Source organism: Maniola jurtina, chromosome 13 (assembly GCF_905333055.1).
Source record: "Maniola jurtina chromosome 13, ilManJurt1.1, whole genome shotgun sequence".
Taxonomy (NCBI): Eukaryota; Metazoa; Arthropoda; class Insecta; order Lepidoptera; family Nymphalidae; genus Maniola; species Maniola jurtina.
The window spans coordinates 10902613-10928614 of record NC_060041.1 but is presented as its reverse complement, the minus strand read 5'-3'; the positions used below and the strand labels follow the sequence as shown (position 1 = coordinate 10928614).

The window sequence follows — 26002 nt, the reverse complement described above, 5'->3', positions numbered from 1 at the left end:
AACATCGTGAAGAAACCTCCATGCCTGAGAATTCTCCATAATGTTCTCAAAGGTGTGTGAAGTCTGCCAATCCGCACTTGGCCAGCATGGTAGACTATGGCCAAAACCCTTCTCACTCTGAGAGAAGACCCGTACTCTGAAGTGAGCCGAAGATGGGTTGACAATGAGGTATTTTGAAAGGTCTCTATAACCACGGGATTGCAGTAGTATAAAACATATTTATTTTATTTTTATTTTTATCCTACCAAAATTGTAGGTAGTTGCAAAGTTATGATAAACTAAGTTACATTGGAAATGCTTATCTCTAAACAGAGATTTCTTCCAGCTTCTCGTTCAAGGTTGTGAGTAAGGCGCATTATTACGTGGAATAGGTACCTAATATTAAAACTAAAGTTAAATCATCTAACATGTTTGCCTTTCTCTGCAATAATGAAAATTAACTAATCAATCGGAAAAAAATTACCTTTTAAACCAGGAATATATTTTAAGTTTAGATATATAGTCTATAGTCTAACATACCTACCATCATTTTTGTATGAAACTCTAGATTCACCCGCGATGCTCTCCTCCAATCGTCATGCGGTGCTTTAGTGGGAGCTTGCATGTCTCATGTGAGACGTCCTCATCTATGGACGCGTAATACCGTCGACGAAGTTCTGGCTGTTGCTTGCCAGTTGTTTACTAAGTCCTTGGGCTCGTTGGGATATGAGTTTAGACCTGGAGAAGATGTGCTACTTCCTCTACAGGTGAGGTTCTCAACCTATTTATTTAGATCATTAAGACTACATATTCACTACTTTGTTCACATGGACTACTTAAATTTTAACCCCCTGTTTTACCCCCTTAGTAGTTCCATTTTTTTTAAAATCCTTTCTTTGCGAATATCTACTTCATAATAGCTATCTGCATGAGCAGCTCATCCGTCCAATAGATTGATACATACTTGACCACTTAGCACGAGGATTTCTTTATTATTATAGGTTTTGAAACGGTTCGTTTTGGGCGTCAACTACGTGCGATACGATTTGCAGCAAGTGTATTCTGGTAAACTGGAGCAGAAAACTCCTACGGAAATGACGGTCAGGTAAATTGAACTTTCAACGATACATGAACAATAAGGATCTTTATTTATTAGATAAGTTGTAGTTGTCGATGTCAACCGATAGAGGCTGAACATACGTCTATATATAATAAGGACTATCACAATGTACCGCTGTCTTGGGCCACGTCTTCTGCCACCTTCATGTGCGCTTCATGTCACCTGTCCAGTTGATGTCCGGTTTTAAAAGAGGGTCGCTATTTCAACACTTCGAGACCTCGACGTCTACCGGTTCTCTAAACTAGATGATTCCCATTGCTACCTCAGCTTTGCAACTCGTTGACTTACGAGTATGTCAGCTCTGCCTACCGATTCGCTAATTCAGTGTCTAACACTGAATAATAACCACCGAGCGCATTTGGCATTTATTTTTAATCCATTGAAGATTTTCTGCGAAAAATTATTTTAATATCAACCAGTGAAGTAGCAATGCACAAACCAATGTCAAACGAGCTGAGTGGCTATCATTAAAGACTGAGTTAGCGAATCACCCCACTGGTTCTTATACGAATTCCTTATTAGTGAGAGGAACTCCTATAATACGAAGAGAACTAAGATAGATTCTAGGGAAAAATAATTATAACCTTTTCGTAATCGGGTAAAATAAAGATGATGCCATACTCACCAGATGTGCGTTAGAGCGTTTTTTTGAGACGCACACGCACGGCATCCTGTGGTCGATCCCGCACGCGGTGGCGGTATGGCGCGTAGCGGGCGCTCCGCCCTACTATATGATGGAGCCCCACGCGTGTGGACCCACGGGGCTAAGGATTGATGCCCAGGTAGGACACAATTTTATTGCAACACTAGTTGATCCACCCCGGTTTCGTTCGAGCACGATTCTTGTAAATCCTTTCTAAGTTACGTAAACGCACCTGAATAAATGAATCCCAAGTTCCTTACGTCATAGATTTATAGTGATTACTAGCTGATGCCCGCGACTTCGTTCGCGTGGATGTAGGTTTCCAAATTCCCGTGGGAACTCTTTGATTTTCCGGGATAAAAAGTAGCCTATGTGCTAATCCAGGGTATAATCTATTTCTATTCCAAATGTCAGCTCAATCCTTCCAGTAGTTTTTGCGTGAAGGAGTAACAAACACACACACACACACACACACACACACACACACACACACACACACACACACACACACACACACACACACACACACACACACACACACACACACACACACACACACACACACACACACACACACACACACACACACACACACACTAGAGAGATAATAGATAATGCAAGTTTTATATTCTATATTTTCATCCATTTATCAGTTCAGTATTTCCATTGGATACGGGTCTCTTTGAAGGTATTTTACAACGCACGGTCGTAAGTCTTCATTTATTCACTTTCCACCAGTTTCTTGGTGTCTTAGTCGTAATATTATTATGGCTTATACAAATTTTATTATTTAAATATTACGCAAAATATGTATACTAGGGTGTGTATTTTAGGACGATGGAGCTGCGTGCGTGTTAACGTTTACTTCGCCAAAATTGATGGCGTTTGCGTAAGTGTAAATTTAATTTTTACTTGGTAAAAAAAATATACTAGCCTTATCTTGATTAATCTCCTCCTTCCCCTCCAACTAAGTGTAAAGCTTGAGCTAGGATAGGATTAATTTAAAGGTGAACCGTTTTTTTTTTTGACAAGACAGTTGACACATATAGCTAAAAGAGCGAGTGAGAATTGAATTTCTATAATAGCAGTACCAAAGCGGGGTTGCTACATGACTCATACAATTTCAGCTACCTCCAGAACATACCAGTGGTGGAACGGCCAAAGCACGACTTCCAACTATATGCGATGGCTGTAACCGTTCAACCTATTAAAAAGTTAGGTGGCGTTGACCCACCCTTGGTTCGAGCACCGCCTGGTGTCAAGCTTGTGCCAGCTACTAGCAAAGTAAGTTCAGGAATTAGCGATTTCTTTATATTGTCTTACGTTGTAGATACATTTATTTTCAAGGGTATTTGAAGTCTATCGTCGTCGGTAGGCTATTTCGGCATGGCTCTCTTAAGTGTACACTTCCCTCACACTTCTCGATACAAACGTATCTTATTCTATTTATACCTTTTATTCTATTCTTTGTTGTTCTAGATCTATGTATAAGTAATCCATATATCGATTTATCTTTCCATTATCTATGCCTTAAAACAATTAATATAGTAAAATTTTATTTATTTAAAAGTTATGTCCCTTGACAAATCTCTATTTTAGGGCATTTTGCGTGCGTAAGTAAGCTATATACTTACTTTCAAAAAAACTAGAAAATTGAAAAATTATCAACTTCATGTTACGCTTTACTTCATAGTAATTTCACATGTCCTTATTTTGTGTAAAATGTTTTTTTTTTTTGCCAAAAATAGGCTAAATTCCAAACGTCGTTTGCAATTTTTACTTTACAGTTTGTAGGGGGCAATCTCCGGTACTAATGATCCGATTCTAAAAACTCTTTCGCTCATTGCTTAGTACAATACAATAACAGTGTCCCCGAATGCTCTAGGGTAGAATCACGCTAACGAAGTCGCAGGCAAAAGCTAGTTTGTTAAGCATTTTAACATTTGTACCAGGTTACCATAGATGGTAAGAAACGTCGTGCTGCGGAGAAGGATAGAAAACATCCTCCCGGCAGTGCGACATGTGTCGATGCGCAAAGAGCTTCAGAGAAGAAGGACAAAGAAGATGGGAAATTCAAAGGTACATCTTCTTTGTTAACTCTTATTTATCCATTCATATATCGAACACATAGGCCTCTTCAATTGCACGCCATTCTTCCCGAGTTGGGAGAGCCTCATCCAAGTTTTTCAAGCAAGCTTGGTCATGTCGTCGGATCATGCAACGGGATGGTACGTAGGTACGTAGTTAATGGCAAATCCTCACGTGCCCAGTTGTCCGACCGCCGACGATTAACGAGAAACGAGTTGAGCTAAAAACTAGTAACGAGTTGGCGAGCGACGAGAAACGAGTGGGCTGGAGGAGAATAGGGAAAATTAGTTATGATTAACATGCTAATATACTGTTTTTTCATTTAAAATAAAGCATGGAAGCTATTTTTGCATATTTGAATTGATCACATTCGACCACGTTTATAAAAGAATCGAGTCGGTCTGTGGACTATGACATCACAATGAACTCGAATTTGCAGATATTTGCATTTATAATTTAGAGTTGAACGACTATTTGACCGGCAGTTAATTGAATTATTAATTTATTGAACCACTGAATACAAAACATGGATGAATATACAAAAAAAAATGCAAATGTACCTATTGCATACAAATTTTAAGAGTGCGCACTGACCAGCGCGAGCGGTTTGATTCGCGAACTCTGTGTTCAATGTAACTGAATGTAGTCACCGAGCTCATTTGACATTTATTTTGAAATCATTGAAGGTTTTCTATGAAAAATATTTTATCTATCAATGCACAACTCAAACTCCTAGACTGATCGAGCTGTTTGATGCAGATAGCTATTATGACGTAGACATACATTAAGAAAGGATTTTTAAAAATTCAATCCCTAAAGGGATAAAGCAGGAGTTTGTTTGTGTACTCGTTCCATTCGGATGAAGTCGTAGGCATAAATAGTCATTCAATATAGCAGCAATGTAGTACCAAACAATGGTTTTATTCTAAATCGACATCTGACAAATGATAGGAATTGAATGCTCATAGCATTAGGGGTGAAGTGAAATCAAATATTTAAAAATATTTTAGAATAAATATTGTAGTACTAGAGGATGCCCGCGACTTCGTCCGCGTGGATGTAGGTTTAAAGATCCTGTGGGAACTGTTTGGTTTTTCGGGATAAAAAGTTGTCGATGTCAATAACATGGACGCAAGCTACCTCGGTACCAAACTTCATACAAATCGGTTGAGCGGATAGGTCTTTAGGAATCCCGTGGGAACTCTTTGATTTTTCGGGATAAAAAGTAGCCTATGTCCGTCCCCGGGATATAAGCTAACTCTGTCGTCAGAATCGGTTAAACTGTTGGGCCGTGAAAAGGTAGCAGACAGACAGACACACTTTCGCATTTATAATATTAGTATGGATTTAAAACTCTTTGTCACGCTGTTACGACGCCGCATGTCATATACCTAGTCATTTCATAGCCTACATCTGACGCCTGCCGTGTTGATGAAGCCTCGAGGTTTCGTTACAATTAATTTTATAACTGTGACAATGGTGCAGTAACTAATGATCCAAGGAACATTCGTGGTTTTACACGCACAGTTATGGAGATAGGTATCGTTAGCTAGATAAAATGTGCCGTACAAAATGAAAGTTATTTTTTGAGCTGATTCAAATCGCCCCACCAAGCGAACCGGATATCAAAATTAACACTGTAAAGTAGCCTATGTGTTGACACTATATTGACAGATGTCTAATCACTCGCTCACATGACGCTCACTGTTGCTATCAGCGGCAAAATAGCAAATAATCGAGCTGCTTTTAAATTAAGTTGTCAATAGCAAATCCAGTATACTTGTAATTCAGTACGTGTAAGTCGGTGCCTACTACAGCAATGAACGAAGTTGTATCATTAGGTACCTATTTATTACAAAAGTACGCAATTCAATGCCCGATATGACAACCTACTCATTGATGTAACGCTCGAATTCAAGCTGTTAGATTACAAGCGAATGCTCTTGGTCAGTGCGCACCCTAAGGTTAAGCATTAATTAAGAAAAACGTATAAAGAAATTGATTTAGAATGAGTGTTTGAATTTCCGCACTATTAGCATAGCTATTAGCCATTATTATTTTGTTGCGATGACATTTTATTACTGTAATAGGTACCTAAGTACTTAGATCCAAAGTTATACTACACTGCACCGGCTCGAAGACTTGTATGCAATTATTTGAGCCTGTGAAACTTTAAAAATACACATTCTTAGAGAAATCTAGAAAACCACAGACACAGATACATATTTTTCTAGAACGTGTCTACAAGATTTCAAAGTGCACTCTATAGATCTCAACTTAGGACCACGGACCAACGCAAACAGACGAAGTGGAATGGAGGTTTTTGATAACCACCTAAACTCAGCTATATTATATAAAAATTGGTTTGGATGGACCTTTAAAGGTCTCGGCACACATATGGGATCGGAAAGGGATCGTCACCGTATCGCCTCGAGCCGTTCAGAATGATTTGTATTAAACTCCCTACTGCAACGCACACTAATCGGAATCATAACGTAATCGCCTCGCCTCGGAACAGGCTCCGAACTTGCAATTCCCGCGCTTACGGCTCATCGTCCCCGCGCTTACGTCTCTCCGTACCCGAGCTCACATCTCTTCGTTTTTTCTTGCTATTTTCTTTTTTCTCTTCATCAAGTGCTATGGCTATCATAGCCAATTCACGTATTGTAAACCAAGACATAACCGTGCGCTACACTTAACGTTTGGATTCAAACTGATCTGGTGCCAACCAGGTCAGCCAGCGGGCGGCGAGGCGTAAGCGCGGTGTCGCCTAGCCGTAGCCGAGTTGACGTACAGGCGCTGCTGATACGCTTTCGTTACGTGCATACGGTAGGTTGACGCCTGGTTGACAGCGAGGCGAAAGGCGTTACGGTTACGATCCCTTTCCGACCGATCGGAAAGGGACACATATGGATGTGTGCCGAGACCTTAAGAATCCCGTAGGAACTCTTAGGTTTTCCGGAATAAAAAGTAGCATATGTCCTTCCCTGGGATGTAAGCTGACCATCCACCTATGGATACCCATCCTACCATAACTGCACCAAATTTCATCAAAATTGGTAGATCTGTTGGGCCGTGAAAAACTAGCAGACAAACAGACAGACAGACACTTTCGAATTTATGATATTAGATTTGGATTAATAGAAAACGTAATAATTTTCACGACGTCTGTCAAAAATTAGATTTTTCTGCTAAACACATCTGCAGTCCATCTCAGGCTACGTTTTAAAAACATACTTATCTAATATTTTGTCGTCCAGGTCAACGCAACACCAGCGGTTGGCTGGTTCTCAACGATGGAACACAGTTCCTCTCTGCCCAACATTCGATGTGCTGTCGCAAATTCCCATTCGCCTCGCGTGGTAATCAGGTAAGAAATCATCTAACATGATCTGGTGCTCCAGTACCTATAGGCACATCCCTAACACTCCATACCAGATACAAGCAAACTAATTTACTCTAAATATGCCTGTTTGCACAGAATCCCTTATCTAGAAAACGGAATAAACTTCTTATTTTGGTTCTTTACCCCTTGAAAGAATAGATACAATTTAAAAAAAACCGGCCAAGTGCGAGTCAGACTCGCGCACTGAGGGTTCCGTACTCGGGTATGACAGACAGACAGACAGATAGACAACAAAGTGATCCTATAAGGCTTCCGTTTTTCCTTTTGAGGTATACGGAACACTAAAAATTTGATCTGATTTTTAAACAACAACCAACATACCCATGTCTGAGTGGGGGGACCTTGGGGAGGTGGATGGGGTTGGTCGCCTCAAACCGATTCTTGTGTCTCTGTTTTAAGTTTCGACATTTTGCAAATTCAACGTTTTGAGATTCAACATTTTGGCATTCATCATTTATGCGACTCCACAATTCAACATTTTGTAAATTAAACATTATGAGAATTCAAAATTTTAGAATCCAACATTTTGAGCCCGAAGGTTCTTTCACAATCATTGAAATAAATGATTAGAATGTGTGAGAGAGTCGCCTTAACAGTGGAATTTGATATTGCCTCAACAGGCTCTTGCCTGTTCTGTGATGGCGGTGGCTATGTCGAGAGTGGAAGATGTGTGTCGATGGTGTTCGTCCACCCTCGATCATATCCTGGAGAGCGGAGACCAACTTTACCAGGACAGCTATCTGCACTTCCGACCCCCAACTAAAATACTTAATATTGAACAGGTAAAAAACGGCATAGTGCAAGTCGGGCCTCGCTCTTTTAGGGTTCCGTGCATAATGATTAATGATAAACATAATTTGGATGTATGATTAATACTAGCCGATGCCCACGACTTCGCTCGCGTGGATTTAGGTTTTTCAAAATCCCGTGGGAACTCTTCGATTTTCCGGGATAAAAAGTAGCCTATGTGCTAATCCAGGATATTATCTATCTCCATTCCAAATTTCAGCTAAAACCGTCTAGTAGTTTTTGTGTGAAGGAGTAACAAACATACACACACACATACAAACTTTCGCCTTTATAATATTAGTGTGATAATTTAATTTCCAAGCTACCCAACAAACCGTGAAAGAAAAACCAAAAAAATGCCCCTTTGCTTTGGTGTGCCCAAAAAAACGCACATTTTTTACAAAAAGCTAACAAACAACTTCATGAACTGTTGTTTTCAGTATTTGTTGTTCAAATACAGTATGTGGTACATAGTATACCGAAATTTTATATTCGTAACTAGTTTAATTTTTGTGATAGACCCATCACAAAAATGATCTAAAACTGACGACTTTGACGGCCCTCTTTTTTTCATTCTTAACCGACTTCAAAAAGGAGGAGGTTCTCAATTCATTGGAATCTTGTTTATTTTTTATGTATGTTCCCCGATTACTCGAAGGCATCTGGACCGATTTGGATTATTTTTTGTTTTTTAAGATGAAAAGAATAAAAAAAATATTCGTACTCTACTCAATCTAGACAATGATACCCCACATATCATCATGAATGCAGGTTTCCTGCGGATAAGAAGAAAAATATGTACTCTTATATAATACCGGTTATTCTTCAATGTATTCAATGCTTTGTTGCCGTTTAACTTTCAGATTCTACGCAAATTCTATACACCTGGTAATTGTGTGTGCCGTGTTGTTGTGTATAAGTCTCGACAGAAGGGCGCGGTGGATAGTGACCTACTTGAAAAGGTAATAATTTTATACAGATACATTAATAAAATAATATTTAACTACCATGCTCAAGTGTCTTGTCCAATCGCTGTGCATTTGCTGAGTACATATTTCTATATTTAAAAACCTGTTTTTTTAATGTTTGCAATCGCAAATAAAACATCTGACTAACGCTAGAGGTCAACGAACGTTGCGTAGATAGATGCGTTAGTAGGCGGGGCGGTTTGCACGCTTTACATTGCGGGTTTGCAAAATATAAAGTAAATCACTAAAACTACAAGTAGGTAGGTATAAGGATTGTGTTTATAATGTTCTAATCAGTTGAAATTAGTGGTATCAAAAAATAATTTATCTATAATACATATTCAATATAAAAAAATATTCAGGATATTAGATATTCCTTAAACCCCATATTTAATATAAAATTTTTAAAGCAATACATTTTCTATTAGTAATTGCTTTTAAATTTGACGAGGCGTTTGCCAAAGATAGACCTACGATCTACGTCACACGATATCAGTAGCGAATATCATACGCGATAAAATATTATATTCTATCGCTACGCGTTGGTTTTTAATTCGTTTGGAATATCGCCCCTCGGTAGTTTCATTTATCAAATAGATTCTTTCGATTTTGCTATTCAATCAGGACAGTAGTTTTATTTATTTGTGAACTTGGTTGTGGGTGAATACTGAATGTAAATAATATCATATTTCGATATTCGGAGTTGATATTAACACAGATTAGGTTACTTGATTTTGTAGATTTGTGACGCGCATAATTGTTATTATAGGTTAGGTACGTAAATTGTATTGGTCTTTTTGGAAATGTGTGTGTTTGTGTGGTCTCATGATGGAACCGGGTGGGCATAGTGGATTATATCCAGGGTCTCATGATGGAACTGGGAGGTAGCCATAGGAACCGAGTGTCTGTTATAGCTCCGGCGTGCTTGGAGCTTGGGTTGTTCGATTTTTGTATTAGTTTTAGCCGTGATGAAGGCTAAAATAAAAACTCGTTATTAAAACGATTTTTAAATAGGTAACTGGGTAAACTTATCTACTTTTTGTACCTTCTTGACATTTCTTTATCATTCCAATTGTTTTTAATTTTGCATAAATACGTAGGTAGGTATAGGTACCTAGGTATTTAGAGTAAAATTATTACCATATACTATACGTCTTTCGGGATTTCTTTATTGTCATGCTTTTTAGGGTTCCGTATCTGAACCTGAAGGGTGCTAACAAGGAATACAGAATCTATTATTTATTTTTGTGATGCTTGTAGGTACTTATTGAAGTAAAGGTTTACAAGTGCCTTTGAAATTTGTTGGTACTAGTATATCGTGTTAGGTACTATTTTTATTACTTGAGTGTTATTGAAATGGAGACCCGTGCTCAGTAGTGCGCCGGCGATAAGTTCTCACTTCTTTTTGATGATTCTTATAAAAAAAAATAATGAAAAGAAATAATTTAAGTATAAAAATACAAAATAAAAATTATTTGTTTTTTTAAAGTGATATAATATATTTCTACAGAACCTCCTATGACACCTCCCAGACGTCGCTTTTAAGGTGGTAATCTGTATAATGGTTCGCTAGGGGTGAAAGCAACAGAAAAACAGGTGCAAGCGATTCTCGACCTTATTGACGGTAACGAGAAAGTTGTTATTTTGTCATATTCTTGCTCAGTATCATTCATAGATTGCTAATATGTGGTTTTCTGAAATATGTCAATAAGGTTGAAAATCGTTTGCATGCAAGTTTCTGCTTGCGGCTTTTTTTTTTGATAGTTAATATATTTTAACGTAAAAAATATTCAATATTTTTCTGTAACAAACATTAATATTATGATATAGGAATCTAACCATATTTGACACCTCTAGTTGAAATGTTCTAATTACTGCCTGCCTTATGTCCTGCATGTCCACTGAGATGCGCAATTATAGGCCTTATGACCAATTTACCTCATGCAAAATAAATCTTGTTTGAATAGGTAACAGAATTCTTCCGTGAAGAGAGATCTGGTGTTTTCGTCGCTGGTTGTGGTGATTTTGCCGTGGCACTGTTTAGAACACCGAGAGGTAATTATGTAACACCTTTGTCTGAATATCTGTGGAATCGTAGCGCTTAAACGGAAGTATCGTTTACATAGTAGCGTGCAAACGAGCAGGCGGATCACCTGATGTTAAATGATTACCGCCGCCCATGAACATATTTGCACCAGGTACCGCCGATGCGTTGCCGGCCTTTCAGGAATTTGTTGGTCCGCCCCTTGAATAACCCCACGTTGTAATCTAGTGGGAACACAGCAGATGGGAGTTGATTCCACAGTTTGCATGTGCGTGGAAAAAGGATCTGACACAACGGGCGGTCGAAGTGTACCAAGCACTCAGGTGGTGAGGGTGAAAATGCTTGCGGTGGCGTGCGGTGCGGTTGTAGAAAAAGGAGGGCGGAATGAGGTCAAATAGCTTTTCAGAGCACATCTCATAATGTCTTGACTTTTTTAAAGGGCTTTCGAGACGGTCAAGCGGCTTGATGGCAAGCGCGTAGATTTTTGCTTGAGCCAAGCATGTTGAACGTTTTCAATGTTTGCTTGATGCTTGAGTCAAGCATTTACGTGCTTGCCCCGTGATTGATGCGATTATATTATGTTTTTGCATGACGCAACTTTCGGACAGTGGTCGAAAAATGACAAGTGTCTTTTGCTGGATCAAGCTGCTTGACGGGCTTATCAAGCTGTTTGAGCAAGCAAAGCAAAATCATGTGCTTGCCAGCACGCGGCTTGATCGTCTTTAGCCTTCAACACGTTTATTTTGGTGAAATAAAAAAGTAGGTAGGTACCTAATTTAATTGACTTTTTGATTAAAATTAAAATTTAGGTATTCGGTGGCCAAAAAAAAGCCAATGCCCTTACAGTTAGTAATAAATTTTTGCAGCATAATGTTTTTGGCGGCAGAAAGGTAAGTTACACTTGGCTGGTCAGTAGTTTTTTTACTGGCCAAATTAATTATTATTACGTGCGCACTGTGCCTTGCGCAGTATAATTAATAATTACTTAAATTAGGTAGGTGAGTTTTAAAAATCATCGTATGTACAACGTAATTAGTTACAGGCGCAAAAGGGATGATGACTACTAGTCAAATCAGCGACTTTTTATCAAACGTCAAAACACTTGCTTAGTATGCTTAGCTTGTATGAAATAAATAGATGTGATGTCATAAATGTTTGATGTGATTTGACGTACTTTTTTAGTTAAATCAATAAATCAAAATAGTTAACTTAAAATTGACAGCGGACGTTGATTTTACGAATTTTGGAAGACACTTTAATTAAAAGTTTTTAAGAAGGAAATTATAATTTATTTTTTACCGACTTCAAAAAGGTTCTCTAATTTTTTTGACTTCAATTATGTTCCTCTCTTTCCTCCCAGGGTACTACATGTTCGACCCTGCGGACCGCGACCGCTACGGACGCGCCGTAGCGCCCCCGTGCCGCGGCCGAGCGCGCGCGTGCTTCTCACAGTACCCTGATGTAAGTAACCCTCCGTCCACACATTGCCCGTGCGGCATGGGAAGAAGCGAGGAACGGAGGCAGAGACGTATGTGGCCGCGTTACTCGCGTGTTCCTCGTTCACGCCCATCGCTCCCTATTTTGTCGGTAAGTATGCAATAGCGCGCACGCTGCCACAGTTTTGACGCCCATCGCGTTGCAAAGGCAAGCGACCCAGTGCGGCGCGTCGCGATTAATTGCGCGAGTAAAGCAGTGTGTGGACGCACAGTAGGTAAAGGTTTGCACAGACTAAACATAACACATCATTGATCAGTATGTTTGACCTTGTAGACCGCGATGGCTACGGACGTGCCGTAGTGCCTCTATGCGCAATCGAGCGCGCGCGCGCTCTTCACAATAGTAAAGGCTTGCACAGACGAAATATTCCACATTATGAATTTTTGGCTTATTTCATAGTTAAAGGTCCCAACACACTTGAGCTGCGCTGCGCAACGTGGCGCGCACTTTTCTATGGGTTTGTATGGAGCAAAGCGCACTTATGGTTCGAGCACACAGACACCGTTCCCGTACAGTTCTTAGGCTGAAATTTACAGAGCGTACTTTGACTTTGCTCAGACTTAAGTTTCAGTTAAAACGAGACAGATTTATGTCAACGATATAGCGCTGTCTCGTTTTAACAGTGTCTTAAGTCTAAGCAAAGTCAAAGTGCGCTCTATAGATCTCAACCTTAGTTCTTACTTTACTTACTTTGGTAATATTCAGTAAGTATTAAAAATGTTCATATTAACATTGTTTTTAAAATCTCTGAAACTCTTCCAGATTAAGACTTTAACTGAAAAGTTGGGACCCAACATTCCTCCTGTAATTAAACAAGGCGAGGAAAATGACGACTCTAAAGAGGTGGGTACCTATAATTCCAGTCATTATATTCTGCATAGTAACTTGTCAAGGTTTCAAAAGAATTTTTTTACGGATGCCTAATTACAATTTACTAATTATTTCAATATATGTACATATACTTAATATTAAGGAAAAAAAACAAAACAAAAAAGGAAAAACATTTAAAAAAAGTTTTAGAGGTAGGCTTATAATAATAATAATTATTATTAAGTATTTCAATTTTCGTGTCGCGAGCAATGACTTCGCGAGCTTTTAAGCCGTGATAGCTTAGTGGTTATGACATACCCGCCTCCTAATCGGGAGGTCGGGGGTTCGATCCCGGACACGCACCTCTAACTTTTCGGAGCTATGTGCCTTTTAAGAAATTAAATATCACTAGTTTTAACGGTGAAGGAAAACATCGTGAGTAAATGCAATGCCTAAGAGTTCTTCCTTAGTTCTTCATAATGTTCTCAAAGATGTGTGAAGTCTACCAATGCGTGGTAGACTATGGCCAAAACCTTTGTTATTCTGAGAAGAGATCCGCGCTCAGTACTGAGCTGACGATGGGTTAGTCATGAAAAGATGTTCAAGTGATTAAGTGACTACTTTAATTGATTAAATCTTTCCTTATTTTAGGTTCGCTTTGAAGAACCGGCCAAATTCGAAATATTTGGCATGGACGTCACCAGTCTTCGTCGATTGAATCAACACGAAAGATAGAGTATTTTTTATATCTAGGTATTATTATACTCCATCCACGGAAAGAAGTTAGTATATGGCTCTCTGTTACGTAATCCCATACAAATGACAGACGAAAACCTCAATGGGCGTTAACCATTTTTTGAGTTACCAACTAATCACAAATATGTTTTCAAAAAACATTCGATATTCAATTCGGAGACATAGTTTCGTTTGTGATTGATTGGTGACTCGAAATGGTTAACGCCTACTGACATTTTTGTCTCTGTCATTTGTATGGGATTACGTAACAGAGAGAGCACTATACCACAGAATAATATCATAGTACTACTATACTAACTTCTTTCCGTAGATAGAGTACGTATAGGTACCTATAGGAACAAAACGCGCGGAAATTCAGCCAAATGTTTGGTATTGTTAAAGCACACAATAATAATACTATTATACTATATACTTTTATACTATTTTGATTTTCTTCTAAGGTCGTTAAACTATTATTGTCTGTGCGGATCTTTGTGATTACTGATTGGGAAACCATTGCATAATTTTAGTAACTTTGTCTTCGGAAGCGTCGTCTTAGTTTTTGTGGAACTCTAATTACAATAGCTGGCAGAAAATATTGTACATCGACCTTTAGAAAGGGATTTCGGCTTCGTAGAGCGTTGTCTCTGTCACTCATACCTATGTGACTTTTTGTCGGGTTCAACGACAGAGACAACACTACGAAACCGGTATCTCTTTTTAAGGGTCGATGTACAATATTTCCTGCCGGGTACTGTACAATATTGTGTTTCTTCCTTCGAAAACCTAGTTTTTTTTATATAAAATTGTTTGTATCTAAGTTTAAAATTGCTTGTTAATAAAAAATAGTAATTTCATTTTGATCGACGTCTTTTATTTGAAGTAATGCCTCCTCCATAACTTGCATTCAGGAAATTGTCATAGGCAACTTTTCATCAAACGACGTATTTAATTTATTTAACTAAACGAAGGTCGAGTAGGCGAAGCTGAATGAAGGGGCGACGAAGCGAGTCTTCTGGCGTAGTCCAGTTAAAAAACTCAACCTTTAGTCACTATCATCATCATCATCATGACCATCATCATCATTATCTTTAGGTACCATAATCATCGCCATCATGATCATCATCGTCATGAAAAATACAATGTAAATTAAAAATTTATGACCCCCGACAAGTGAAAGTTACAGTAACTAGAAAAGAGCTGATAACTTTCAAACTGCTGAACCGATTTTCTTGGATTTATAGCTAAGAACACTCTCGATCAAGCTACCTTTCAAACAAAAAAAACTAAATTAGAATCGGTTCATTAGTTTAGGCGCTACGATGCCACAGACAGATACACAGATACACAGATACACAGACACACAGATACACGTCAAACTTATAACACCCCCCTCTTTTTGGGTCGGGGGTTAAAAACAGATAAACTGAAAATCATGATGATCATGGTTATGTTGATCATTATCATCATTAACAATTTAACATATATAACATATATAACAATCGTATAGAATGCCTAATACGCAATGGAGAATGAAAGATTGCATATTTTATCCTATGACAAAACAAACCCGGTATTTTCACGGAATGACTAGGTATTCTGTGGAACTACTGAATTAGATACATTTCCGGTAACATGATTAATATTATACTTGGTACCTGCCCATATCCTGTCGGTAATTTATTTCAATCTACACTTTTATCGAAGTCGATTATTTAAGTTAGTGTACGTGCGTGAAGGAGTTAGGACGCCATATAAAAATATTTTGAAAAAATTCAGTTTAAAAAAAAATCAGGCGCATTACCTTATTGTGACTTCAAGAATCTGGTTTTGTGTACCTATTTGAGGGGGAGATTTTATTCTGTGTAAGTTTTTCATCATATTTATTTTTTATTTTTCCATGTTTATGACTTTACGAATTAGGTGTGCCTTTTTTTCGTACATTTTTGTACGCTTAAATACGATGTTTAAAGTAGTTTTTTTTTTAATCAAAAAAGCAAAAGAAATAATAATTTTTTTTTAATAAATAGTTAAAAAAATTAAATGATGAAGCAATACTTAATGCAAATCCATATTCTGCGACGCGTTATATTTGTTTAAGGAGTTTACTTTAGTTAAATAAATTTACAAGACCGGATTCTTATGAATCAATTTTAGTTGAACTTAAATTATTATTAATTTACTAGCTGATGCCCGCAGCTTCGCCCGCGTGGATTTAGGTTTTTAGAAATCCCGTGGGAACTTTTGAGTTCCCGGGACAAAAGTAGTCTATCCGTACCGCGCGACTAAGTCTTTACTTGGTAAATATACCTTCAATATCAAGTTATAACAGACGACAGTTTCTAAATCCCATCCACTTTGGTGATCAGATCCCCTGCAGCATCAGGATTGAGGAGTTGGAATCTAAATTTTTTATAGGGCAATAACGCAAAGTTCCTGTATCGATTAAAAAAAAACTACTCAAATCGGTTCAGAAATCTTGGAGATTTCGGTATACATAGGTAGAAAAACACAACTCCTTTTTTGAAAGTCGGTTAAAAAAGTAGCCTATGTTACACCCTGATGAATCCTTTACTTGTCTGTGAAAGTCGCGTCAAAATCGGTTCAGCCGTTCCGAAGATTAGCCTTTTCAAACAGACAGACAGACAGACAGACAGACAGACAAAAATTTTAAAAACGTGTGATTCGGTTATGGTATCGTTCAAATAACCAAATGAGCTTTATATGAGGTAGTTATTTCGAAATTACAGACAGACACTCCAATTTTATTTATTAGTATAGATGAAGACATAAGTGCCTATGAGTAAATTAGTAATAGGCAGTGGAAAGATAGATCTTTATCAATTAGCAGGATAGCTAAAGTAAGTCCGTTGAAAAACCGGGTTGCCAAATGTGGCCCTGTAAGGGTCCGTAAACCAAATCACAACTGAATATAAACAGGCCGTTAAGGGGTCCTATAAGGGTTCCGTTTTTTTTTTTTGAGTTAAAAAGTGCGGCTAAGTGCGAGTCAGACTCGCGCATCGTGGGTTCCGTACTACAAAAGAAGTACAACGGCAAGATCACTGTTGTTGACGAAAAACCGCAAAACTAATTTTATTTGTAGAGATATGATAGAGCGTTGGTTTTATTCTATTCGGCTACTTTCAGTAGAAGCTGCTTTCCGGAAAAAAAATATTAGAATTTTGAAAGATTTATATTCTTATCAGGTTACATCACCACCAACAAAATGTTGTCAATGGGAGTTAGGGAATTCTATGCCGGGAAGACAATTTTCATCACAGGCGCTACTGGTTTCATGGGAAAGGTGTTGGTATATAAACTGCTCAGATCCTGTCCTGATCTGAAAACTATCTATATACTTGTCAGAAAGAAGAAAGGACAGAGTCCAGAGGCAAGATTGGAGACCTTCATCAATTGCAGGGTAAGTTAATTGACGAGGTCTTTGAGTCTACTTGAGTGAAATTGCATTTATCCGTCCGTCCGTCTGTCAGAGTCTTATAACTTCTAAATTACTGAATGTAATTATTTCAAAAACCATAATATTTAAACATAATATGAATATTGCATGAAAAAATATAGAAATCTTTATTTTAGGGGGGCTTAAAAGTGGAGATTAAATTCGACGTTATGTCAAAAACGGCTACATATAAGAAACTAAATTTCAGTTATATCCTATACTTGAACAACAAAATATATTGAAATTAGATAAATAATATGAAGAAACGAAATTAACGAAATATGTACGATGAATTCCGTTTCAGATTTTTGAAAAGATTCAGACTGACAATCCGAAAGCACTCAATAAACTGCGTTTAGTGTCCGGTGACATCCTCGAGGAATCCCTGGGATTGTCGAAGATGGATGAGGAGGAGCTTTTAAGCGAATGCCAGATCCTTTTCAACAATGCTGCTTGTGTGCGGTACGTAGATCTTCACTATATTATGTATTATTATTATAAATTAAACCCTCCGCCCCGCTGAATTTTTGTTTGTTCTGGCTAACCTCTGAAACTACTGTACTGACTTGTACCTATATAAGTAGTGTTCATCGAGAAAGAGTGAATATCTAAGATTATAAGCTAAATTGATAGGTTTTTCGTTCCGGAAAACCGAGAACAATTTTTTTTGGATTCTCTGGAAATTCATTATATAGAGAAATTTTGATAAATGCTTACAAATCATATTCATCATTTGCAATTCCCGGTTTCGGGAACGCCATATTTCCCGGAAATTTCCGATCCCCCGGGTCCCGAGAACAAAACTCCGCAACCTTTCCACAAGTTCCAACAACAATCGCGTAAAATTTCAACACAATGGGATGAATGCTATACCTACTTATTACGAACGCATATGAAACAAACATACTTTTCAATTACAGTTTTGATTTAAACCTCCGGGAGGCGGTTAAATTCAACACAATGGGCACTCAAAAATTGCTAAAACTAGCAGAAAATATGAAAAAATTAGAGGTATGTAATAAGTAGGTACATATATTACTTATTTTACTGTGTTTATAAGTCAAAAGCCTCAATGGTTCAAAGGTTAAGGAGCGGATTGAATTCCGAATGGTGGTTCAAACCCCACCCGTTGCACTATTGTGGTACCTACTCCTTTTTTCTATCGTGAGGAAAATCCGTCATGGATACCTACCACCAACCACGGGGGAGCACAGTGATTATAGCACAATGCTTATATTAACGACGCGGCATTGATTCCGAGTGGCCTACTTGCGCAACGTTCACTGACCTCTAGCGTCAGTCAGATGTTTTATTTTCAATATATTGTGAACTTTTAAAAAATAAAGTAACTATTTTCTTTATTTTTTCGCGTTTTTTATCAGTAAGCCTCAGTGTTATCACCTGTCTTCGTTTATGCTAGCGTTCTGGTAAAATACAGGACGTATTTAATCAATAAATTTTATTGTAAGTATTGACTTATATATTAATTTATATCAATGATTGTAAGCGACAAAATGTGACTATTTTGTGACCAATCTGTTAGTCAGCATTGTAATTTGGCACTTACGTTAGCAAAATCGAATTTAATCATTTTAAAAATATCGAGATAAAACCTGTAAAGGTTTTTGTTGGTTACGCTAGTTGGCGGTGGCTATAATTACCTAGGTACATAGTCATAGTATGTTACATGCAAGTAATTGGAAGAATTCATTAAGTACTTAATATGGAAATTTTATTGTGTCACCTATAACCTTACATCAGTTAGGTAGTAGCTAGTGCTTATTGTGAGTAAAAATGCAAAACTTTCCAGGTTTTCGTTCACGTCTCCACATCTTTCTGTCACGATGAATTAGATGTTGTAGAAGATAAGCTATACCCGTCCAAGCATAACCCGGACGACATAATCAACTTGACCAAATGGATGGATGACAAAACTCTCGCTCTTGTGCAAGCCGAGTAAGTTGCACCTATTTTTACCCGACTGCGGCAAAGCCAAAGGAAGGGTTATGATTTTAGCAGTCTATGTATGTATGTATGTATGTAAGCATGTATGTATGTAAGCATGTATGTATGTATGTATGTTTGTATCCAGATTCTGTGTACTGGGCCGATTTTGATGAATGAGGTGTCAATTGATTCGTTGTAAGGGTCCGGGTGACATAGGCTATATATTATACGAAAAAAATTGACCTCACGGATGTTACATCAAAAAAAGTGGAGGTTTCCAAATTTTTTTTTGCTATTGTATTGAGTGGGAAGATGAAAGAGGAGAAAATTCTGAATTCATGGGTATAAATGTGCAACAACATTAAAATAGTTACACCAAAAGACAGACAAACAATTTTACTCTAATATTTCCGTTATGAAGACAATCGCAGTTGGGTTTTAGTTTTCAACTTTATCTTGTTTATAACCGAAATTAACTAAGTATATTAGAGTTTTTGAGCTCGTGAAAACTGTGACTTTCTACCTACTTATTTATGAATTTTGCTAATACTAGGTATAATAATATTATTATTTTGCTTCTAATATTTTCAGACTGATAAAACCCTATCCAAACACATACGGGTACACGAAATGTCTGACAGAAGAACTTGTGTCTAAGTACGAGGGCAAATTTCCTATCGTTCTGGCGAGACCATCTATAGGTAAGGCTATAATATACAAGTGTAAATTAAAAATTTATAACACCCCCGACAAGTGAAGGTTACAGTAACTAGAAAAGAGTTGATAACTTTCAAACGGCTGAACCGCTTTCCTTGAATTATAGCCTAAGAACACTCTCGATCAAGCCACCTTTCAAACAAAAAAATTAAATTAAAATCGGTTCATTAGTTTGGGAGCTACGATGCCACAGAGCGATACAAAGGTACACAGATACACGCGTCGAACTTATAACACCCCTCTTTTTGAGTCAGGGGTTAAAAATAAATAAATTATTATAGTTATAAGGATACAGAGATTATAAGGATACAGTCCCCATTGATTGATTTTTTTTTCTTTACTGATTTAACAGGAGATTTTTCACGGAAAGCAATTTTTCAATTTTCGCACTCACAATCGTTTGTTGCATAAATTAAACTGAAATGTGTCAGTCAATTTTCAGTGACGAAATGACAACATACAATCAAGCCAAACTAATGAAACGCTTTTAAATAGTAGGCGGTGATAGTTTTTGGCTCGGGGGTTGAATCCCGAGGATGCACCCATAACTTTTCAGAGATAGTTAGGTCCTGTGCGTTTAAAGCAGATATTATGCATATTATTAAACACTAGAGGATGCCCGCGACTTCGTCCGCGTGGATGTAAGTTTTGAAGATCCCTTGAGAACTGTTTGGTTTTCCGGGATGAAAAGTTGTCTATGACAATAATATGGACGCAAGCTACCTCGGTACCTTTCATACAAATCAATTGAGCGGATGGGTCTTTAGGGATCCCGTGGGAACTCTTTGATTTTCCGGGATAAAAAGTAGCCTATGCCCGTCCCCGGGATATAAGCTAACTCTGTACCAAATTTCGTCAGAATCGGTTAAACTGTCGGGCCGTGAAAAGGTAGCAAGCAGACAGACAGACAGATACACTTTCGTATTTATAATATCAGTATGGATTAAAAATAATATCACTTGCTTTAATGGTGAAGGCAAACATCGTGAGGAAAACTGCATGCTTTTGAAACTTTTGAAAATATTATGGAGAACTCTGAGAGTTCTCCATAATATTTTCAAAGTGTGTGAACTTGTGAAATCCACACTAGGCCAGCGTGATCGACCAAACCGTTCTCATTCTGAATGGCGATCCGTACTCAGTAGTGAGTCAGCAATAGATTGATCATAATGATGATGTAAGTAGATTGTTCTACAGTAAATAATCGGTTTTTCTATTTTCTTCCAGTTGTACCTGCGTTAAATGAACCTATGCCTGGTTGGGTAGATAACTTGAATGGAGCAACGGGCATCATTTATGCTGCCTCCAGGGGTAATCAATATCTGTTCAATATTACAATCATTACAATAGGGATGATGACTACTAGTCAAATCAGTGACTTTTTATCAAACGTCAAAACGCTCGCTTAGTAATGGAGCTTGTATGAAATTCACAGATGTGACGTCATAGACATTTGACATAATTGGACATACTTTTTTAGTTAAATCGATAATTTAAAATAGTTAGCAAACTTAAAATTAACATCTGGCGTGGATTTTACGAATTTTGGAAGTCCCTCTATTTAATGACTCCTAATAAATAATTTATTTTAGACATAGGCATCATCCCAATTATTATTGGATTAAGATCCCAAGACCGCCAGACCTTATTTACTTATTTTCTGGGAAACAAAATATTTGGGATAAACTAGTGCTAGTTTGAACCTACGTACTATTAATGTAAGCATATTAAGTATGTTTCTTGTAACCCCTCATTTCATGGGATTGTGTTCTTGCTGGTCAAAATCGATAGAAAATTACGCCAGAGAAATCACATGACGAACGCGATTTCGAAGAAACACTCCTTAAACAATGGTGCTTTTATCTTCATTTACTTAGGTCAAGTTCATTTACAAGACAAGTACGTCATATCTAAATGTATTGCAGGTGTTCTTCACACAATGTACTGCAAAGAATCGACCAAAATGGACACGGTTCCTGTGGACATCACAATAAACGCCTTGATACTGTTAGCTTACCTGACTGGATTGCAAAAGTAAGATTTTAAAATTAAAATCTATATATTTTTATTCAATTAAACTTTTACAAGTACTTTTGAATCGTCAAATGCATCTGCTACTGGTTCGGAATGCCTTTCCTACCGAGAAGAACCAGCAAGAAACTCGGCGGTTGCTCTTTTCAAAGATATGAAATACAATACCAGTTTAGGAGATGGAGGATGGAACTCCATGGTGAAATAATACTTAGGTAGGTACATTTACAGCCATCGACAAAGGTTTGCACCCGTCCATAGGTCTCTCGGGTCTTGTCGCTATTTGTACTAGTATTTTAAGTAGGTAATTTTTTTTTTCTATTAATTATCTAATATTGAATGTTTTACAAGTCTGCTTTTGACACAACAAAAAAACCACTAAGGTTTACTATTGTTGTTATAATTATTAATACAATAACTCACTATTGTTTTTACAGAATCGGACGATCCTCATGCTAACGATGTATTGTGTTAATTTATCGCCTAATAAAAAGTTAATGCTTAATTATCATCATTAATTATTAATTAATTATTAACATTATTTTTTTCTAGACCCAAAGATATCCGTGTTTGTAATATCACTCAATATCTTGAACTAAACCTCTCTTGGGTAGAAGCAGCAAGGTATTGTAAGTATCAAGAATGCTCAGATCCTACTAAAATTATAAACTTGAAAGTGTGGATGTTTGGATGTTTGTTACTCAATCACGCAAAAACGCCTGAACAGATTTGGATAAAATTTGCCATGGAGATAGATTAAACCCTGGATTAAGACATAGGCTACTTTTTATTCCGAAAAATCTATGAGTTCCCACGGGATTTAAAAAAAACCTATATCCACGCGGACGAAGTCGTGGGCATCAGCTAGTTTGTAATAAAATAAAGACGTATAATACAGAATGTAACCAGAACGATAGCAAAAACGAATACAATTAGTATGATTACTGATAAGATACCACAAAATAAATCACGAAAAAAACCCATGTATTTGTGAAAAGTTCACAATAAACTGCAAATAAAACATCTGACTGACGATAGAGGTCAACGAACGTTCCATAAATAGGTCACTCGGAGTTAGTGCCACGTCGTAGGTGGGGCATTTGCACGCTATACATTGCGGATTTGTCAAATACTAAATCGCTAAAACTACAAGATAAAGCAAATGGTTATTGGCATTGGATTGTGATGGTAGTTTTATAATACCGCTGAGTTTTGACTAGCGTTCTGGTTGCACCCTGTATACTCTTACCAATCACAAATATGTTTTAAACAGGGACTTCGTCTGCGATGGCGTTTGCTGGCGCGCGTGCTGTGCTTGTTTGGAGTGCTTTTTTTTGTTAAGAGTGGCTGGTTTTTGTGTTAGTTGGTGTTTTTTGGTGGTGGAACTGACTGGGAAGCGCTCTAAAGGGGCGCCGCGCGTGTGTCGGCGGGCGCCGGCGCAGACGGAGTCCATACTTGTATAAATTCAATAACTTGAAAATATCACAAACTTGACATTGGCTAATCAGAGTAAAGCCAGATTTAAAGAAAAAAAAAATGTTTTAAACAAACATTCCAAATACAATTCGAAAATGTATTCAAATAACATTCGAAATTTAATTCGAGGATGTAACTAATCTCGTTTGTGATTGGCTAGAGACTCAAAATGGTTAACGCCCACTGTTTTTGGCTCTGTCATTTGTAAGGGATGACGTAACAGAGAGAGCGTTATACTGACTTCTTTCCATAGATAGAGATAGTAAGAGAATAGTAAGAGCCGGTAACTAATTTTTTAGGGCAAAAATATTTGAACGACTATCCATTGTCGTTCGCATTGTGGTACCCGGTGGCGACGGCAAAGAACTACAAATGGGAACACAAAATACATGAATTCCTCGAGCACACCCTGCCAGCGTATTTCATAGATCTCATATTGTTTCTATTGGGGAAGAAAACATTGTAAGTATTATTTGTTTGTTGTTGTAGATTTTTTTACATCCTTATCTACTTACTTACTATCTAAATCTAATCACACTAAATTATAAAGGCGAAAAAGTTTGGATGTGTGTTTGTGGTGTATGTGTGTGTGTGTGTGTGGTGTGTATGTTACTCTCTCACGCAAAAATTGGCGGAAATTCGGAACTTTCTTTGGAACACTTGACTGGATTTTTAGATAGGCATACACGTAAAAATTGTTTTCATTATCTGTTGCAGCATGATCCAGGTAATAAAACGTCTAAGTAATGGTTTAGAGGTGTTGGAATACTACAATACAAGAACATGGGTCTTCAAGAATGACTTCTTGAAATCTCTACCAAATCAAATCACGAAAGAAGAAAACGAAATATTCTCTACTAATATCTTGGTAAGAATTCTTACAAAAACACTTAGGTACGCGAGACAGAGATGACGCTCTGCCAAGCAGAACTCTCTTTCTAAAGTTCGATGTGCCTATACAATTTCCTACCGAGTACTATACTAAAATTTATCATCTCATTGGTTTTTCTTCTAGGCAATGGAAGTGGAACAATATATGAAGAACTATTTGAAAGGGATACGGGAGTTTTGCTGCAATGAGGATGACTCGTCACTTCCTAGAGCTAGAATATTACACAAACGGTAATCTAACTACCTAACTGCCTAATCCCGTAGTCAGTCTTTTTTAAGCTAAACCAACATTTTTTGCTATAACTCAAAATTTTAAAAAAACCCCGATCAGTTCATTCGTTTAGGAGCTACGATGCCACAGACAGATACACAGATACACACGTCAAACTTATAACACCCCTCTTTTTGGGTCGGGGGTTAAAAACGTGTAAGTGACTTACTACATACGGTGCATAGGACGTTTTTGCCACGAACTACCAATGAGACTGGTACCCTCAGTACCACCTACTTACAGTATTTAGGTACTGTATTTCACTTCTCACGAACGTCGATAGTATTTGAGAGTTGAAACACTTTACGTTAAAGTAAAGTGGTCCTTAAGTATCTTGTTTTAATGCTCAAGTTTGTGCAAATATTTACAGCCAGCGTTCCAAGCGGAAACGTTGCGAAATTAAAATCAATGGTACTGAATTTTTGGCTTTAAATCAAGAAACTTTAGGTGCATTATACTTTGACGTTATTTTGTTTCGACTCTCGAATACTATCAAAATTGGTGAGAAGTAAAATCTTATTCTGAGGATACCGATACAAGCAGGGCGGCCTCACATTGGTCACGTGACTTGAGTAATATAGCTACGGCCTACGGGTATCCTACGGGCTACGACCCACGGGTATCCTACGGGCTACGGTCTACGGAGGACGGGCAGACTACGGTCTACGGCCTTAGCCTACCTACACTTACAAGTAATGATCCCTTGTATCTTTACTCATGTGTTAAACGGGTTACGGCCTATGGAGCCTACGGACTACGGCGCCTACGAATTACGGCCTACGGATAGCCTACGGATTACAGCCACACGAGTATTAATGATCCCTATCTTTATTCATGTGCTACGGCGGCGTTGTCCTTCAATGGAACTCCCGTAATTCTTGTCCGCCGCCGCCCATGAACATTTGCAGAAATAGATATTTTAGGCATCGCTGCGGCCTAAATAGGCCACTATTGATATATTAAACGTGTTGTTTCAGGTTGTACTACCTCCACGTGGTTACAAAGCTTGCCTTTTACGCACTGTGTGTTTACTTTTTGTATTGGATTGTTAAAAAGATTGCTTTGATTTTGTAATAAACTGATTAAAACATTTTGTAATTCTTTTAATCCCTGAAACAGACACCTCACTGCTC

At 37.7% G+C, this 26002-nt stretch overlaps 2 protein-coding genes and 1 long non-coding RNA gene across 3 annotated transcripts in view; 2 read left to right on the top strand and 1 right to left on the bottom strand.

Annotated features, from left to right (window-relative positions):
• The window catches only part of LOC123870909, a 43201-nt gene extending 28259 nt beyond the window's left edge, over positions 1-14942 (top strand). Inside the window, exons 39-51 of the mRNA XM_045914403.1 lie at positions 548-746; positions 981-1084; positions 1728-1881; positions 2576-2631; positions 2870-3026; positions 3695-3821; positions 7091-7200; positions 7857-8018; positions 8889-8987; positions 10961-11048; positions 12398-12498; positions 13297-13377; positions 13996-14942. Coding sequence (XP_045770359.1) covers positions 548-746; positions 981-1084; positions 1728-1881; positions 2576-2631; positions 2870-3026; positions 3695-3821; positions 7091-7200; positions 7857-8018; positions 8889-8987; positions 10961-11048; positions 12398-12498; positions 13297-13377; positions 13996-14079 — 1522 coding nt within the window. The 3' untranslated portion in view covers positions 14080-14942. The remainder of the gene's footprint in view (positions 1-547; positions 747-980; positions 1085-1727; positions 1882-2575; positions 2632-2869; positions 3027-3694; positions 3822-7090; positions 7201-7856; positions 8019-8888; positions 8988-10960; positions 11049-12397; positions 12499-13296; positions 13378-13995) is intronic.
• LOC123870929 lies at positions 1357-15159 on the bottom strand. The gene is made up of 3 exons (XR_006797183.1): positions 15042-15159; positions 2673-2676; positions 1357-1366 (listed from the first exon to the last, which is right to left on the bottom strand). It is a non-coding gene; the product is annotated as an uncharacterized LOC123870929 (long non-coding RNA).
• A 611-nt stretch (positions 15160-15770) lies between these two features.
• On the top strand, positions 15771-25961 carry LOC123870918 (putative fatty acyl-CoA reductase CG5065). Its single transcript, XM_045914417.1, has 13 exons — positions 15771-15944; positions 17286-17500; positions 17841-17998; positions 18457-18547; positions 19347-19492; positions 20075-20184; positions 21428-21511; positions 22126-22234; positions 22784-22860; positions 24007-24169; positions 24425-24575; positions 24723-24829; positions 25847-25961. The coding sequence occupies exons 2-13, from the start codon at positions 17306-17308 to the stop codon at positions 25941-25943; spliced, it is 1488 nt and encodes a 495-aa protein (XP_045770373.1). The 5' UTR covers positions 15771-15944; positions 17286-17305; the 3' UTR covers positions 25944-25961.
• Positions 25962-26002: the final 41 nt, after the last annotated feature.